The sequence below is a fragment of the Ambystoma mexicanum genome, chromosome 2q, assembly GCF_040938575.1.
Source record: "Ambystoma mexicanum isolate Mex_15411 chromosome 2q, UKY_AmexF1_1, whole genome shotgun sequence".
Lineage (NCBI taxonomy): Eukaryota > Metazoa > Chordata > Amphibia > Caudata > Ambystomatidae > Ambystoma > Ambystoma mexicanum.
In genome coordinates, this window is record NC_090924.1 from 460,672,901 (window position 1) to 460,689,865 (window position 16,965).

General features: G+C 45.5%; 1 protein-coding gene across 1 annotated transcript in view; it reads left to right on the forward strand.

The window, feature by feature from the left end:
* Positions 1-16,965, forward strand: part of LOC138569525 (adiponectin receptor protein 2-like) — a 336,710-nt gene that overhangs the window by 292,372 nt on the left and 27,373 nt on the right. The window contains exon 6 of the mRNA XM_069647575.1: positions 472-659. Within this exon, the coding sequence (XP_069503676.1) occupies positions 472-659 (188 nt within the window). The remainder of the gene's footprint in view (positions 1-471; positions 660-16,965) is intronic.

Below are 16,965 nucleotides of genomic sequence, written 5' to 3' on the forward strand. Positions count from 1 at the left end.
AACACTGTACAGAATGATGACATAATGGAGATCCATCATTGTGGCTAATGATAATATCAGAGAGCGAGTTCTCCGATGAAGACGTCCTTAAGAACATATCAAAGAGTTATGGTGCCCTTACAAGAACCTTAGTCCCTGGCTGATGGAACGATTGTTGCTCGTTGTCACAGCGTAATGATAACAGAGGACCTTGGGCATCTTAGAATGGCATCAGGGAAATCTACTGTATGGGAACCAGAAGATATTTTCTCAAAGTTTTTGCCACACAGTAATCACATCATGACAGGCTTTGTTTACAGGGTTACGTCAATATGAAGAACCTCAGTCAGGGTGATGACGTTATTGAATGCGACTGTTGTAGTTTGATAACTGCTTTAGAAATAGCAATGATGGTGTAATTATGCTAGTATGACCTTTGCAGCACTGTGCTTCCCTCATACTGAAGCCTACCTTGTTCCTTGGGTCCTCTAGGTTGGATTACTGTGGAATCGCATTCCTGATCATGGGGAGCTTCGTGCCGTGGATCTACTACTCTTTCTACTGCTCCCCGCGGGCTCAACTCATGCACCTGATGACCATCATGATGCTGGGCCTCACCTCCATTGCCATATCCCAGTGGGACTGCTTCGCCACCACACCGTACAGAGTTGTGCGCGTAGGTGAGAGGACCGAGGAGGAGGAGGAGGAGGGCAGGGGAGTTGGTTGCAGGCCTGTAAAGCAGGGGAGGTCAGGTAGGTAGGAGAACAAAGGAGAGGGCAAGCAAGACATTCGATGGCAAGTGTTCAGATAGGGAACAATGCAGTAGTCAGGATAACAAGGACGTGAGGATATGGGCAGAGCAGGAGGGCTTGAGAGGGCAGGAGAGGAGCAGGAGGAGGAGGGCAAGAGAGCTGGAGGAGGAGGGCAGGAGAGCAAATGGTTTTGAAGCAGAGAACAGGTGAATGGCGGCGATCTGGGGCTGGTAAGAGAGTATGTGAAAAAGAAAATAGAGCAGGTGAGGGGAAGGAAAGCAGGCCAAAGGAAAGCATTGCGGCAGGAGGATAGGGACGCTTTGGCAAAGTCATACCTAGCGATAAACATGGGGTGGACAACTGATGAATGATTATAATGGAAGGAATTTTCATCCTTTGTTGCTCTGTTGCTTCCAGAAGTTAGGTCCATGCTCAAGAAATAGCTTATCAATATTAATAAGAATAACAATACTAATAATAATCCTCATTGGCTGAATGCCAGTGTGGACACACTGAATCCCTCTGTATATGTATGCATATTTCACAACAATGAAGAAGCTGACTATACTGGGAAATTAAACCATTTGGATACTCAAGTGCAGGGATGCAAGTTATGGTGTGTCGCCGCTCCTGGGAGCATGGTATCTCCCAGGGCTATTAAGTTCTCTGTGTACTCCAGGGCCTGTGGAGGAAGAGCAGTGCTGAGGAGTGAGGCACCCTCTGTGGTAGGTGTCACAGCCATTAATACAAATCATATTTTTTTTCTTAGACAAATTTGTTCCACTGGTTTGACGATGAGGGTCATTACAAGGTGGGCGGTAAGGGATTACCGGCACCGGTAAGGAGACCAGTGCCAGTAACCCCTTACCGCCCAATTTCGAGGTCCTTTAGCGGGAACCGCAAGGGATGTGTGGTCGGACCACTAAGGGACCAGGGCACTAATAACGGGCTTGCCATTCGCGAGCCGGATATTAGCGCCCTCCCCATTCCCATTGAGCACTATGGGGGCTCAAATGGGAATGGGGAATGGCATGTTCAATGGGGACTCACCGGTCCCGCCAGGGTCGGACTACACCGGTAAGTCCCCATTGAACTACACCGGTGCCGGACCCGTTATTGGTGGCAGTTATGGCGCAAATAGCACCATGACTACCACCAATCTCGGAATGAGGCCTAATGACAAAGATCAAGCATGGGATTGAGGAGCAGTAGGAGGGCACTGGGAAGTGCATTGAACTCCATTTTAAAAAGCAGAGCACGAACATGTGAATGAACTCGGAGCAGCCAAATTCCACTGCCATGTTTTCTACTTAGCTCTCCCAGACAAATTTGGGAGCTTTTTTTTTATAAAAGGCTGGCTAGGTTAATAAACTGTACTTATCAATAGACAAGCAATGCAACAGAACAGAAATAATGAATCAACGCCACACTTGTTGGCTCTAAATGTATAGAGTAGAAGGGTGCCTAGTCTTTTTTTGTGATGCACAAAAAACACTAGCCAGAGTTATGGCTATAGCTAGGTAAATTCACAAGTCAAAAATGGCTTCCAGATTTACGCGGCAATTCACTTCCTGATGTTGCTGCTTGGCAAAGAGATCAGTAAAAAGGACCATTTTGCAAGAAGGTGGGGGCTGGGAAAGGTGACCCGTGATAACCAGACCATCGCTTATCAGGAGTGCTTCCTAATGTTGATGGCAACTATTGCATATCTGAGGAAGTGCGGGAGAATTAACCCCCTGTACATCCCTATGTCCCGCAGGGCAAAGTCTGATAGTGCTGGTGACTGAAGCCATCTCTAAAGTCTTAAAACAGGGTTGGGAAATACCATGCTGGACATTGAAGCTATCTGTTTTATCAGAAGAGGACAGAGGGACAGAAGGTAAGTTATCTGCCCAGAGCAGGTGAGGGAAGGTCAGCAAACTAAACTAAACTAAACTAAACTAACTGCCGCATGCCCCAAGGTTACACGTCCCTTCCCTAAGGAACCATACGTGTCCAGCTTGAACCAGGTGGACCTTTTCCGAACCTGCAGAGAAAACATCTGTTATGGAGACTTAAATACACTTGATATCCACAGATGCTAGACGTTTGACGGAATTCATGTGTCCATGCCCAGGGCAGGGAACTGAAGAATTTTCTGTATATCCATAGACGGGGGGGCGTGAACTGATTCTATCTTTACAGCCACACAGGAAAAGACAGTTTGCACTGGGGACTGGAGCCCTGTGTTTGGCTACAGATCAAACCAGAGTTAGAATGGGGACTGACAGCACTTAAGACCGAAGCCCCCTGCATGATCTCAGTTCAACGGAGCAGCGCACAGTGCTGGTGATTGACGTCCTTTGCATTACCACAGTGCATGTGCGGTGTTGTGATGAAAGACTCCCATAGCGGGACGTCAAGCATCTCAAGAAAGTAACAATGAAAGACTTAATAAAGACAACCTTACCCTTCTAGGCAGGGTCGTACCTAGGATTTGCGGGGTCCTGGGTGGCAAAAGATGTGTGGGCCTCCCTAATTTGCAGAAATAGTGACATCAGTGATATCACAAAATGAGTCTTTAGTACGCAAAGGTATCATGGCAAGTTTATTTATTTTCATTTATTTTATTTACATAGCCCATGCACAGAGGCCTAAGGGCATAGTAGCTCTGGACAATACGCACACATATTACATATAAACATAAAAAGAGAGTCTGGATCCACGGGCACAGGTAATCATAAGAAATCAATGAAAGAGTGCAGTTTTAAGATCCCGTTTGAAAGTGGAGAAGCTAACACGGGCTCTTAGATATGGGGGAAAGGCATTGCAACATCTGGGTGCAGAGTATGGGACAGTCGGGATCTAGGAGTTTGCAACAAATGGGAATTGTTAGATCGGAGGAGAGTCTGCTGGACAGATACTTAGGGCTTATGCCATAAAGGCATTTGTGCATAATGCACAGAGTTCGGTAAGTGATTCTACCCTCCACTGGTAACCAGTGCAGCGCCCTTCTGGCGTCAGAGACGTGATCGGTTTTCCGCAATCCCTCCCCAACGCGAACTGCATTGTTCTGAATCACCTGTAGGCGTGACATTTTATTTTTGCTAATGCCTTGCAGGAGATGTGCGCCGTAGTCCAGCCGAGCCCCAATAATTGTCCTAGCAAGGGTGCCACAATGCAAGTGGCTAATAAAGGGACTTAGTTGTGCCAGAAGCTTTAAATGGTAGGCTGAGCCAGATTAATGTAGGGCTTCATAGACAATTCCTGATCCAAGATGACACCCAGAGTTTTTACTTTGGGTAACGTGGCAATGGAGCAACCTCCATTGATGAAGGACTGGTACTCCTCCTCTAGCTTCCGCAGCTGGGGTGCCGTGCCAGCAATCAAAAGATCTGTTTATGTGTTGTTGATAGCAAGGCAATTATTTACCATCCATGATTCCATTAGGTCAAAGATGTTATTAACACTATTGGTGTCTTTTACATAGTCCCCAGAAAATGCAATCAGGCATTGCATGTCGTCCATGTAGTTTGCAAAAATCACCCCTTTTACTTCTAGCATCTCAAAGAGTGGAATTGTATAGATGTTGAAAGGTGTGAGTGATATACATGCCCCCTGTGGTACTCCACACGAGACCAGATAGTCCTCTGCCATTGATTCGTTAAATACTTTCGCTTTTTGCCCAGAAAGGAACGAATTTACCCATTCCGTTGCCTCACAAGAAAAGTGTGTTGAGTTCTCAAGCCTGGCGACAAGTACTGCATGATCCACCAGATCAAAGGCAGCGGATAGATCAACTAGCATCAGAAGTACTGTGCTACCTTTTTCGAAGCAATTCAGGATGTTTGCCTTCAGATCTAACAGGGTGGATTCCGTGCTATGAACACTCTTAAAACCTGATTACTTGAGGCCTAGTATGTTATGTGATTCCAAAAAGTCCTGTATCTGGGTGTATGCGACCTTGTCAAGAATCTTGAGCAGGAAGGGTATGTTAGAAGTAGGATGGTAGTTTTCCGGTTGATCTGGATACGATGATGGCTTTTTTAGCAATGGGCAATGCATGCTTGCTTAATTGAGGCAGGGACAGCATTTTCCTGAAATGAGCAGTTCAAAACCTTGGTGATGAGTGGTGTTAACTGCAGCGAGCATGCTTTGACAACCGATGCAGGGCAAATATCTCCCTTGCAAGTGGTGGGTTTAAGTTTAAACAGCACCTTAGAAATGTCAGCTTTAGTCACTGCGCTAAAGGTAAATAGGGGGTTTGTTTCCAATAAGGGCACATTTTTGTTATCAACACTCTCAGGGCCCTAACATGTGACATAACAAATACAGCAGGCTTAGAAGCCGTGCAATGGCTTCTATTATCTGCAGAGAATTGTACTGCTAACAGGATCTTTGTATTAAGTATGTTAATGCTAGTACTGTCAAACCATGTTTTTCAGTTTGAAGACAGAATTTTCATTCAGATTTCAGGCACTTCTATGGGTGCTGCCATGGCGTCTAGCTACGCGAACACCTATATGTCTTACCTTGAGGAGGCGTTTCTCCTGAACAGTGCCAGATGGAAGAGTCATCTGAAGTGTCTATACAGATTTATCAAAGATGTTTTTGGCATCTGGAGAGGCACCCTTGACACCTTGCAACAATTTCTTGAATTTATGAATTATTTGGCCCCAAGAATTGGGATGCTCTGAAAATAGATCCAATTCTTGCTCAGTTATTTGAACAGCCTCTAAGTGTTGCATACAGGACGAGCAAGTCAGAGAGAGATTATTTGATTCGGGCAGAATATACCGCACATAAACCACAAGAGACCAGTTAAGGGCCCATTATCATGTAACAACTGCCAGCATTGCCATGATATCATAAAAGGCAATTACATGAATCATTCGTACAATGGCAGAAAGATTAAATTAAGACATACAACCACGTGTGACTCGACAAATGTCATCCACGACATTAGATGTCTTGCGACATCTTTCATGTCAGTTTAACTATGAGAAAAGTCAAAACAAGGTGGACGGAGCACAAGTCGAATGTGCGAACCCGTCAGACCCATTCACCGGTAGCGCAACATTTTGAAGCAGCACATCACACTATAGCCCAAATGAAGTTCATCATCTTAGAGCAGGTCAGGTCCCCCAAGTGACTAGGGGATCTGAACACTTTACTTCACCAGAAGGAGATATTCTGGATGGAGCGATTAGAAGCCTGGAGTCCCAGAGGGATGAATCTAGAATTCAATTTGACTTGTTTTCTATGAAATGTATGCAAGGAAATGGTGTTTATCCGATATGGTGGCAAATACAACCTGGGAAGGGACATCATTAACTATGGGTTGTGAATATTTATAACCACATGTTAAATGGAATGGTACATATTGAATGATAACCTATACAGCCTAATGTGCAAGTGTTGCTGATTTTGGGTGGTGTAACAATATCGAAAAGATGACAGGTTCATTATTATAATGATGTTTGTGAACAGACGAACACTGACAAAAATGGTGATTCCTATAGCCAGTAAGTGACAGAATGACAAGGACATTGCTAAACTTTACATGGCATATTGGACTCCGGTATAATCAGGTAATCTATTTTTGAATTCTGCCACCTTAATTTTGGTATTAACTATAGCATAACATTATAGCTTAACGGTGGAGTTTGTTAGGCGCTTAAATATACACTAAAGATGGCCGCTGCCGGGTCATTCTGTACTACTCTAAAGTGGTTACTCAATCTGTGACTGATATGTTGTTTAGTATTGGTTGTACAATACAAATGTGGTTAGGGTCTGTGGTATTACATGAAGACAATTGTATTACTAGAAGCGTTATATGAGGGTTCCAGAGAGGTGTCACCTGGAGCAATGAAGGTGTGAACTGTGTTCATAACAGTATTAATGGTGTTACCCTTAAATGCACCATGTTCATGGGAAATGATGTATGGTTTCATATCATTGGAGAGAGATTGAATTTCACTTAAAGGTGTCCACCGCTATGATCGAGAGGCTGATTCATGCTGAATTGATGACGTTGGATGTCACAAGTGGCACGAGTGTCACGTGTTGCACAACTGTCAGTATTTCATGCGGGTTCAGGACAGGAAGCTGTTTCTACAGCCGGTTCCTGATTCCGGTATCCTGCATCTGTTAATTAAGGTAGGTGTAGAAAAGCTGGTCACACGCTTTCTTATGTTGCTTCTTTGTACGTTTATTTCCAGATCTTAAGTTACATGTTAAGCAAGACACTAAAACATCAGGTAAGACAAAGCACCGGCACCCATCAGCCAGGAAGGGAGGGACCAACTCACTCTATGTAGAACACTCAGCAAAGCATTCTCTCACTCATACATCAACATTCCACCTGACACTCGCATGACATCACCAGGCACATGAGAAACTACAGCAGACTCAGACAAGCACTTCACAACAGTAAGGAAGTCACAAAAGACTCTTTGCGCATTTTGGAGTACGTGTGCATTACTGGGTGTTACTGGTCCAATGTAAATGTAATAACGGGCATATTTGTTTACACCCACAGAACAGAATGTTTTACAATGTTTTACAATTGAATTGGGAGAGACTAATACTTGGCTGTAAAAGCTTCTATTTACAAGTAAGTGTGAATTATATTGTGTCAAATTTTAGCGGTAGATTGAACCCGATTAAGATTACAGTGAAGCCTTTTTTCTGACATTTGAATGGTCTGATGTTTTGCCTACAGCACCTCATGTTGGAAACAGACTGGAGAGGAGGACGGTCATTCTGTTTGACTTAATTGTTAAGTAATTGGATACTATTGAGTAATCGGTTGTACTTAGTTTGATTATATAGAAAAACATCTATTTGTGTACAGTTCTCAGTTTGTTGGTTCTAGGTGTCTGATGACTTTTTGAACATGGGAAGTGTGGGCTTCCAGAGACGAGGAAAAAATAAGAATATCATTCAGGTACACCCATACAGATAGCCCCAGCAGGTCTGCGAAGATGGAATCCATGAATCGTTAAAAGACCGCTGAAGCATTGCTGAGTCCAAATATGACCCTTTATTCAAAATGACCCATTGAGGCCTTAAAAGTGTTCTTCTATTGATTACCCTCTTTAATCTGTATTAGATGGTATGCGCCTCATAGATCCAGGGTGGCTTAGATCTTGGCCACTCCCAGAGATTCTTGGATGTCACAAGTTAAGGGTAACAGGTAGTGCTCCTTAACGATGATCACAGTTAACTGGCAGTAATCTATGCAGGGCTGACTGTGTTCCCTCCTTCTTGGGGATGAAAAATAAGGGGGCCCGAGCAGGTGATTTGGAGATGCAGACTCGATCCAGGAGATCGGACAAATATTTCTTTCATTCAGAATGTTCCTTTTCTGTGAGGGAATATATGTGGCAGTTAGGCAGGGGCTGTTCAGAAGTAAGGCATATTTTGCAATCACACAAGCAGTCAGGTGGAGCTGACTCAGTCTTTAACTTATTAAACATAATGTGGAACCCAATGGCAGTCTAATCTTATCAAACCCCCCTTATGGTTGTCCATCAGTTAATAAAATAGAATCATACATGTCATATCTCAAAGATAAGATAAGTGAAGCACAGTAACAACAATTAAAGAGATTTTTGTTTACTATTTACAATCCATAAACTTTCAGTTTATGGTGCTTCTTATTTTACAAAAATTACAATCAATCATTCAGTGCAAGTGCAATACAAAAATAATGTCAGAAATTATTTCATATATCAACAGTTCTTCTCGAGAAACAGATCCACAAATGTGTAATACAACATGTTTCGTATATCTATTCTATCCTTCTTCAGGAAAAGTATAAACTGTCTTCCCAGAGAATAATTTTAAAAAGTGCTACTATTGCCTATTAGGAAAATAAACCATTAAAGTAACACTAATCCTAACATATCGAATTAAGACAATATTTCATTCACTAACCTTATTTTTCAAGAATCCCCAACTTTGTTATTATAACTTTAAAAAACATACTAAAAGCCAACAGTACATTTGGGAAAAAGCTGTTCCTGACCATACTCATGGGAACTAGTCAGATTTGCCAGCTGTCAGCTGCTAGTCTTTTCAATACTCAATTAATGACCATTGTAATGGTTTCCTACAGAAAATGTGATCTGTGTTATATTCTATCTCAATGTAACTGTTTTTATAAATGAGAAACGTTGTTTCCATTGTTCCATATAATACAGTCTTACCCTATGTGGTAAAAGGTAATTGGCCTCATTTTGAGTATGGCGGTGCTGGAAAATTGGGTGGTAACGTGGTGGTAATTCTGTTACCACCATGTTACAACTGCATTCCCGCACCACCATATTACAAGTTTGGCGGAGAGGTGGAGGATCTACCTCCAGCTAAGAGCTGGAGGAAAATCTGCTACCCTTCTGCCAAAATAAACAGCAAAATCGGCAGAATTACCACCATCGGTAATTCCGCTGAAATCCCCATGGAGTCCTATGGCCTCCAATTAATGGGGACTAACATCGACCACCACGTGTAATCCAGCGATAACTGTGCAGGTCCAAGCGGCAGTAACGTTAATTCTGTGAGTCCGAAGATTAGTCCAGTCTCGCCTATCCATTCTGCCAGATTGACTTGCTGTCTGTTGCTCGTTCACTTCAGCTACCTACTGTGTCTTTAAGGAGTTGCACTTCCCTATTTAACCTTCGCCAGGCGCACAGCGTGGGCGCCTAAGTCTGACACTGAGTCCAGACTCGCCTATCCATTCTGGCAGATTGACCTGCTGCCTGTTGCTCGTTCACTTCAGCTACCTACTGTGTCTTTAATGATTTGCACTTCCGTATATAACCTTTGAGAGGTGCGTAGCGCCGGCACGTGAGTCTGACGCTGAGTCCAGTCTTGCCCCAGTCATGCCCTGGTCATGACTTCGGTAGGTTGTCAGGCTGAGACTGTTGTTGCTTTATTTCCTCCATTCTTACCATGCTAGCCGTGGAACAAACCGGACCCCGCACACAAAGTCAACACACAGCACCTGCAGGATACTCCCTTGTCGGAGTCGCACACAGAGCTGGAGGTGACGTCTTGCTCCCTGTTTTGCACTTTTTGCCAAATGTTCCTGTAAATGATGGTTTGGATGTGACTGACACTGAACTGCTAGATGCTGACAGTGTTTTTGACGTGGCCCAGGTGGTGGCAAACCCCCCTTTGAGCTGCGCAGCTCCCCTAACAACATTTGGACTGACTAAGGTGGAGAATGGAGAATGCCGAGAATCGGAGCCGGAGATGGGCGCCTCCATAGTAGCAGCGGGTATGTTGCCTGCACCTATGTCTGTGCCTGTACCTGTGCCCGTGTCCATGCTGGCGCCCGCCCAGTCCCTGGGGCTCCTTTTGGAAAATACACATTCTGCACAACCTCCTCTTATAAGTCAGAGGTTGAATACTACAGAAGGGAAACGAAGTGTGGAGGCTTGCAAGGGACATTGCAGAAATCAAACTCCGCCTGGGTCTAAATACTCCTGGGATGCCTTCATGTGAACGGAAAAACAATAAGCAGCATGCCTCTATTCCAGCTACACATGCAGCTCCTGTGAACAATGTGGAGTCATTAAAGTCACGTACCGATCTAAATGGCCCTTCTCTCAGAGCCCAGAACACTGACTTGAATCAATCAATGCCCCAGTCTACTATTCAAGGGCAAGAAGTTCTGAGCCCATCCACTTCATCTAATTCATCAAGCATGTCCATTTCAAGTAGCAGGGTATCACCGTTGGAAGCGACCACGAATGAAGCCCAGTTATTGGTAGCAGCAGGCATTCAAATTCATAACAACGTTATGGCTGCTCTCACCATCTCATTGGCTCCATTTATGAAAACATATGAATCCCTCAATGACAACCTTAAAGATTAAGCCACACTACTCACCATGATGCATACCAAAATGATCTTCTTGGAGTCATTCACGTCAACAGTCCAAGCTCGACTTGACCACGAGGCAGAAACATCAGCTAGGTGGCAGTCAGGACTTTGTGATTTGGCGAGTGGTGATCTCTTGGACAAGGGGGTAATGATGGAGACCCTACTTGACTCAATCAAATGGTTGAGAGGACGATTCAAAGACATGCAGGGTACAGCGAAAACAGGGCACACTGCGATGGACGAGAAGGATGAACAAACTGGCACACATAACAAAAACCCAAACTCAGACGATCGAGAAAATCAAACTGGGTTTGATAGATTTTAACACCCATACTAAGCAGCCGAGGTGTCATTATGCATGCCCCCAGTCTTCAGGGCCAGACCAGTCTTTCCCAGTTGCAGGCTTCCATTGGGACTTTAAAGGCCACAAAACGTTTTCAGAGGCCCTCCTAGAGCCAGACTCATACTATTTGACCATGTGGAATGACGATTCAGTGAACATGGAGGCACACATAGCTCAGTTCTGAGCATCACCGCACCTGCAGAGGAAGGGAAAAGAGACACCAGGTTAGCCGCGCAATAGAAATAACCATTTTAAAATACATCTAGACGCCGCGCTCACGCACTAACACCCACCTGCATAAATAGTGCTCAGCGGCGCAGTGAGGGGTCCATTCCTTAATCTGGCATCTCCAAAACTGCTCCTGCAAAACAATAAGGACAATAGTGAAACTTTGGCAACAAAAGAACACTTTAAGCAAAAACAGTTACCAAGAACCAATTGGTACTAAGACTTACTTACACAGCTGGTCTGGATTCCATTACAGGCCGTAGGATCAGTGACGGAACTAGATCCAGTGAAAGTGCCTAAGAACATTAAAGCGCCCCTGCATTCAGACGCAGGACGGAGAGCCCATTGTTAAAACACCTAAGGTGTGACATAAGCACAGAGTGAAGCGGTTGGAGGTTTGAGGGAGGTGGGAGTCTTGCCCACCATACGCAGCAAGTTAACATCTCCGTTCATTCAAGGGTAACGCCCAAGCGTGAGAGAAGTAGTGGGACAGGAAGAGACGCATGCAGACGTTCATCGCTCAGCTTCGTGCAACGCCCCATGGAGACCAGGTGAGCATAACACGAGGAGAAATTAAATGAGACTCTGACGGGATAACACACTGAGTGACACAATTCAGGATCACAGGCTGGCTCCTGATGTAGACGCAATATCTGAGATTACGGATGAAGAGGAGCCCCTGGGTGTAGTTGAGGAGATGACACGCAGTGGGGTTCCTAATAATTTGACTTCTCAAAACCAACAGTGAGGTGTTTTCAGCCTTCACAAAACAACAGAATTGTGGAAATCAACTCTCAAAGAAAGGAGAACTGCCAAATTCAAAGAAAAAACAAAAAACGATCAAGGGGGAAAAAACTAAATCAAAATGGCTCCAGAGCTTTTTTACGCAACCTGTCTGCTCTGCCTCCTCAACCTAGAATTCGTCTTCCAGAAATGAGAAGAGAAAAGACCAAGATTTTGGACAATGAAGCCCCAGAAATAAATCTGAACAACACATTTCAAGAATCTCAAGTGCTGGTTACAGATACTGATGTGGAACATAACACACAATGGCCCTCATTACGACCCTGGCGGAGAGGGGTTTACGCCAGCGTAATGCATGGCGTACCTCTCCGCCAGATTACGACTTTCCGTAGCGCCATGGTGATTTTTACGCCCGGATTTTCCGGGCGGAAAAATCCATGGCGCTACGGGACCTCTTGTTAATTACGCCACCGTAATCTACGGTGGCGTAATTAACGCCTTCCCCACTCCCATTATACCCTATGGGGCAAAAATGGGAATGGGGAAGGGTAAATGGGGATTGGGGATTTACCGCCCCGCCAAGGTCGGAATGGGGTGGTAAGTCCGCCAGCCCCCATGGCGGAGTTGGCAGCTCTGCGCCATGGTCCATGGTGCAAATTGCACCATGGACCTCCGCCAGGGTCGTAATGAGGGCCAATGCCCGGAAGACAGTGGAATCGATGATACAGTGGATCAGGACAGCATGGAGATATTATCATGTCATTCAGAAGAAGATGAGAGAACCTTTGAGAGGCCTCAGGCAACAGTCACACAGATGGACCCAAGAGGACTCACACCCACTCTTCTAAATCCTTTTAGTAGAGAGGATCCCTCGCACAGTCATCCAGATGATCATACACCTAGCCAAGGTGGAAAAGTCCCCTCGCCTGTATTTCAAACCTTATCACAAAAGCGGCCCTTGATTGATCTAAAACAGAACTCAGTGCTTCACAACTCACAACAGACTAACAGAGTGAGCAACATGGCAGAACCTAAGAGGGAGGATTTTAATGCTATGGACCCAAGAGCTAGGACACAAACATTTACTTGTCAGCCACGAGCGAAAAAGTCAGCAGACAAAAACTCCTATCTAGACTCTGGGCCTCATTACGACCCAGGCGGAGGACCATGGTGCTGTTAGCACCATGGTCCATGCCGGTGTCCGCCATGGCGGAATGGGGAATTACCACCCCATTCCGAGGTTGGTGGGGCGGTAATTCCCCATGCCGCCATGGCCCTTCCCCATTCCCATTTTTGCCCCATAGGGCTCAATGGGAATGGGGAAGGCGCTAATAACGGTACCGCAAATTGCATTACCGTTATTAGCACCAAAGTCCCTTTGCGGGTCCCTACTTTAACGGCTGGAAAAACCAGCCGTTAAGGTCGGGTCCTGCAAAGGGACCTCGTAATTAGGCACTAAGTGTTTAACGTCGCTGCAGCCTTTTATGGCGCCGTTAAACACTTAGGGCCTGGGTCGTAATGAGGCCCTTTGACTGATTTCAACCCAAGTCTGAAACTCCAATGAGAATGAAAAATCGATTCTTGACAAGCTCTAAAAAGTTGGAAACTATTCCATCACAAGAAGATGAGGTAATTTTGAATTGGAGAACAATTCCTCAACTACTACACTCTGCCCCATGCTTAGACTAATTAACTCTAATGAAATCCACATTTTTGAATTCGTCAAAGAGTCGAGAGCCGATTGGGTGATACTGCACGTAAAATCATCCTTAGTCAAATCTACCTTGTTAGAAGAAAAATCCACGTTACGTCCCCTTGGTTACGAGCTGAAAGACAGTCCACTGTTGATTGATTCACTGTTAGAGGGTGAAAAGCAAATTCATAGACACACACAGATGTCACCTCATGCTCACCAAGCCTTTTTAGAAGAGGATATTGTTCCACCTCCAAAAATGTCAACAAATAACCAGGGTTTGAAAACCATCACAATGCAAGAGGTGTGTCTTCTGAAAGTCACCTTTTGTCATGTAGTTACAGAACGGAGGGTGAGAAGATACTCATGAGGCTACGGGTAGGTCCGGTATGGCTCAACCGCTGTTCTGGCCTGACAACTCTGGAAACCCTCAATCTGAGGGTCCCTCAACCTTTCTTATGAAACGCTGTTCTGCCTTTTTTTTTAAAATTTGTTTTTTTATTGACAATAAACATACAAGGTAGGGTGCGTCGGCAATCCCCGCCTGCCATATAGCAAACAAACAAAAATGTCAACTTTATTTTATCTTTTAAACCCATCCCCCTCCCCCCCCCTCCTCACCCCCCCAACTTTGCTCCATACCAAGTCTTGAGGTTTTGCAGGTTATAGCATTTGCCGAGAGCACCTTCGAACATCGCTATGTACATTGACATAAACTTTGACAACGTGGGATCTGCTTGATTCAAGGCCGACTGAGGGCCTAACTAACTCTGGGGTTGGTGCTGGAGTGATTACATGAAATACATAATAAAGCATTTTCTTTTTTTCTTTTTTTTTTTTTTTTTTTACAGACGCATTGAAACACAGTCATCATGAAGGAGCACCGCAGTCCATTCCTGCGTAAATTCCAATACCGAGTCATTTTTCACTGCTGTAAGCTTTTCATAGGTGAAAATCGACCTTAATTTACAAAGCCATTCCTCCTTGGACGGTGCTAGGGCACTTTTCCATTTTTGGGCCAATGCTAACCTCCCCGCCCTCAGCATGGCCCCAATAACCCTCGGGAATGCGTTCTGTTCCATCTCCGGCATGAGAGTACCCAGGAGAATTTCCAGGGGGAGTAGGGTTGGGCAAAACCCCTCTATGTCCTTTATCCAGCTGAGCAGTTCCGACCAGTATACCTGAATAACCGGACATCCCCACCACATATGGAACCACGTGCCCCTTTGGAGACATAACCTCGGACAGAAGGGGGATACCTCTACAAACATTCTGGACAGGGTAGCCGGGGAGCGATGCCAGGAATGGAGAATCTTGAAGCTGTGCTCCATGGCAGCGGTATACAGAGAACCCGTGAAAATGGTCTTGAATATTGCCCTCCATGTGTGGTCATCCACCGTCATGCCCAGCCTATCCTCCCAAATTCGCTTAAAGGGTTGTCTACCCTCCAGGTTAGCCGCTATCAGTGCACTGTAAAACTTAGATAGAGAGCCTTTCCGAGAGACACTTTTAGTTATTACATTTTCAAAGGGGGTGAGGGGGCGTTTCAGGTTGTCCGCCCACCGAGGGTGAGTCAGAATTCCCTTTAAGCGTAGATACTCGAAGATCGAGGGTGATTTGTCGCCCAATGCCTCACATAGTTGGTCATAGTCTATGAAGCCCTCTTCGCGTGATAGTTGGGAGATCCTCTCCAAACCCATGTCTGACCACGCCTGAGTATATCGGAAGCCTCTGGTGTCTAGATTGACTGGGGGGCCCCACAGAGATGTTAAGGGGGACGGCCAGGATGACAGAGCTTTGTTATCTTTATTCGGTTTCCAGGCAGCCCATAGGGCCGCTAACGTGGGGTGTGTTCTGAGGTGGGAGGGGAGGGCTTTGGGGGAGGCCCATAGCAGGTCTCTGACTTTTTTCGGGTGGGTGTGGATATCTTCTATATATGTCCAGTATGTCCTCATATCCTCCCGTATGTGTTCCATCATCACCCGGAGCTGTGCCGCTTTATAGTATAGCCTAAAGTCAGGGAGGCCAAATCCACCATGAGATTTCGGAAGGGTCAAGGTGGAGAACTTGACTCTTGCTCTCCTCCCGTCCCATATAAACTGAAGGACTCGGGATTGTAGAGCCTCAAAAAAGGCGTCAGGGATCACCACAGGGAGGGCCGCGAAGAGATACAGTAGGCGAGGCAAGACATTCATTTTAACCGTGACCATACGCCCGAACCAGGAGAGAGTAAGTGGCGCCCATCTTTTGAGATCGTTGCTAATCTTGGCCAATATTTCGGGGAAATTTCTCTGGTATAGTAATGAAAGGTCCCTAGGAATGCAGGTACCCAGATACCTAGTGGATTCTCGTTCTATTCTTACCCCTAATATTTCAGAACTATTTCCAATATCATGATCCACCAGCCCCATAGGCATAATGCTGGATTTGGACGCGTTTATCTTGAGTCCCGAGAATGCACCATAATAGTTTATAAGCTCGAACAGTCTGGGCAGTGAAACCTGGAGGTTGGTCAGGTAACCCAAGATATCATCAGCAAATAGGGAGAGTTTGAAATCGCAGTCCTCACAGCGTATCCCTGAGATTTCCTGGTCCGCTCTAATCGCTATGGCCAGGGGCTCCATTGCCAAAGCATATAGAAGGGGAGAAAGGGGACAGCCCTGTCGGGTTCCTCTGGACAGAGCCAGGGGTTCCGATGTGCCACCATTGACCAAAACTCTTGCTATAGGACCATTATATAGTGCTGAGACCCACCCACAGAAATGTTCCCCCAGGCCCATTTTCTGAAGAACTCTACCCATATAAGGCCATTCGACACGGTCGAAGGCCTTTTCAGAGTCCAGTGCCAGCAAGTAGCCCTCCACTCCCTGCCTAGAGGTCTCGTGCATGAGGTCTAGGGTCTTCCGTATATTATCCGAACCCTGGCGTCCCGGAATAAAGCCTACCTGATCCCCATGTATTAAGGAGGGGAGGAGCTTCGCCAATCTGTTCGCCAGAAGTTTAGCCAAGATTTTAACATCCACGTTAAGAAGGGATATAGGTCGATATGATTGACACTGGGAGGGATCCTTCCCTTCTTTGGGAAGCACTACTATTAGGGCCGACATCATCGAGGGGGGAAGGGAGCCCTGAACTAGCGCCGAGTTAAACATCTTAGCCATGAATGGGGCTAACGTTGACCGGTAGGTCTTGTAAAACTTGACCGTAAACCCATCATCCCCTGGAGCTGTACCACTTTTTAATGAGGATATGGTGTCAATTATCTCCTCTGGGGTGACGGGGAGTTCTAGTGTACTTGCTTTTTCGGGGGAGAGACCGGGAATCGGGAGCGAGTCCAGGAAGTCGTCAATCTC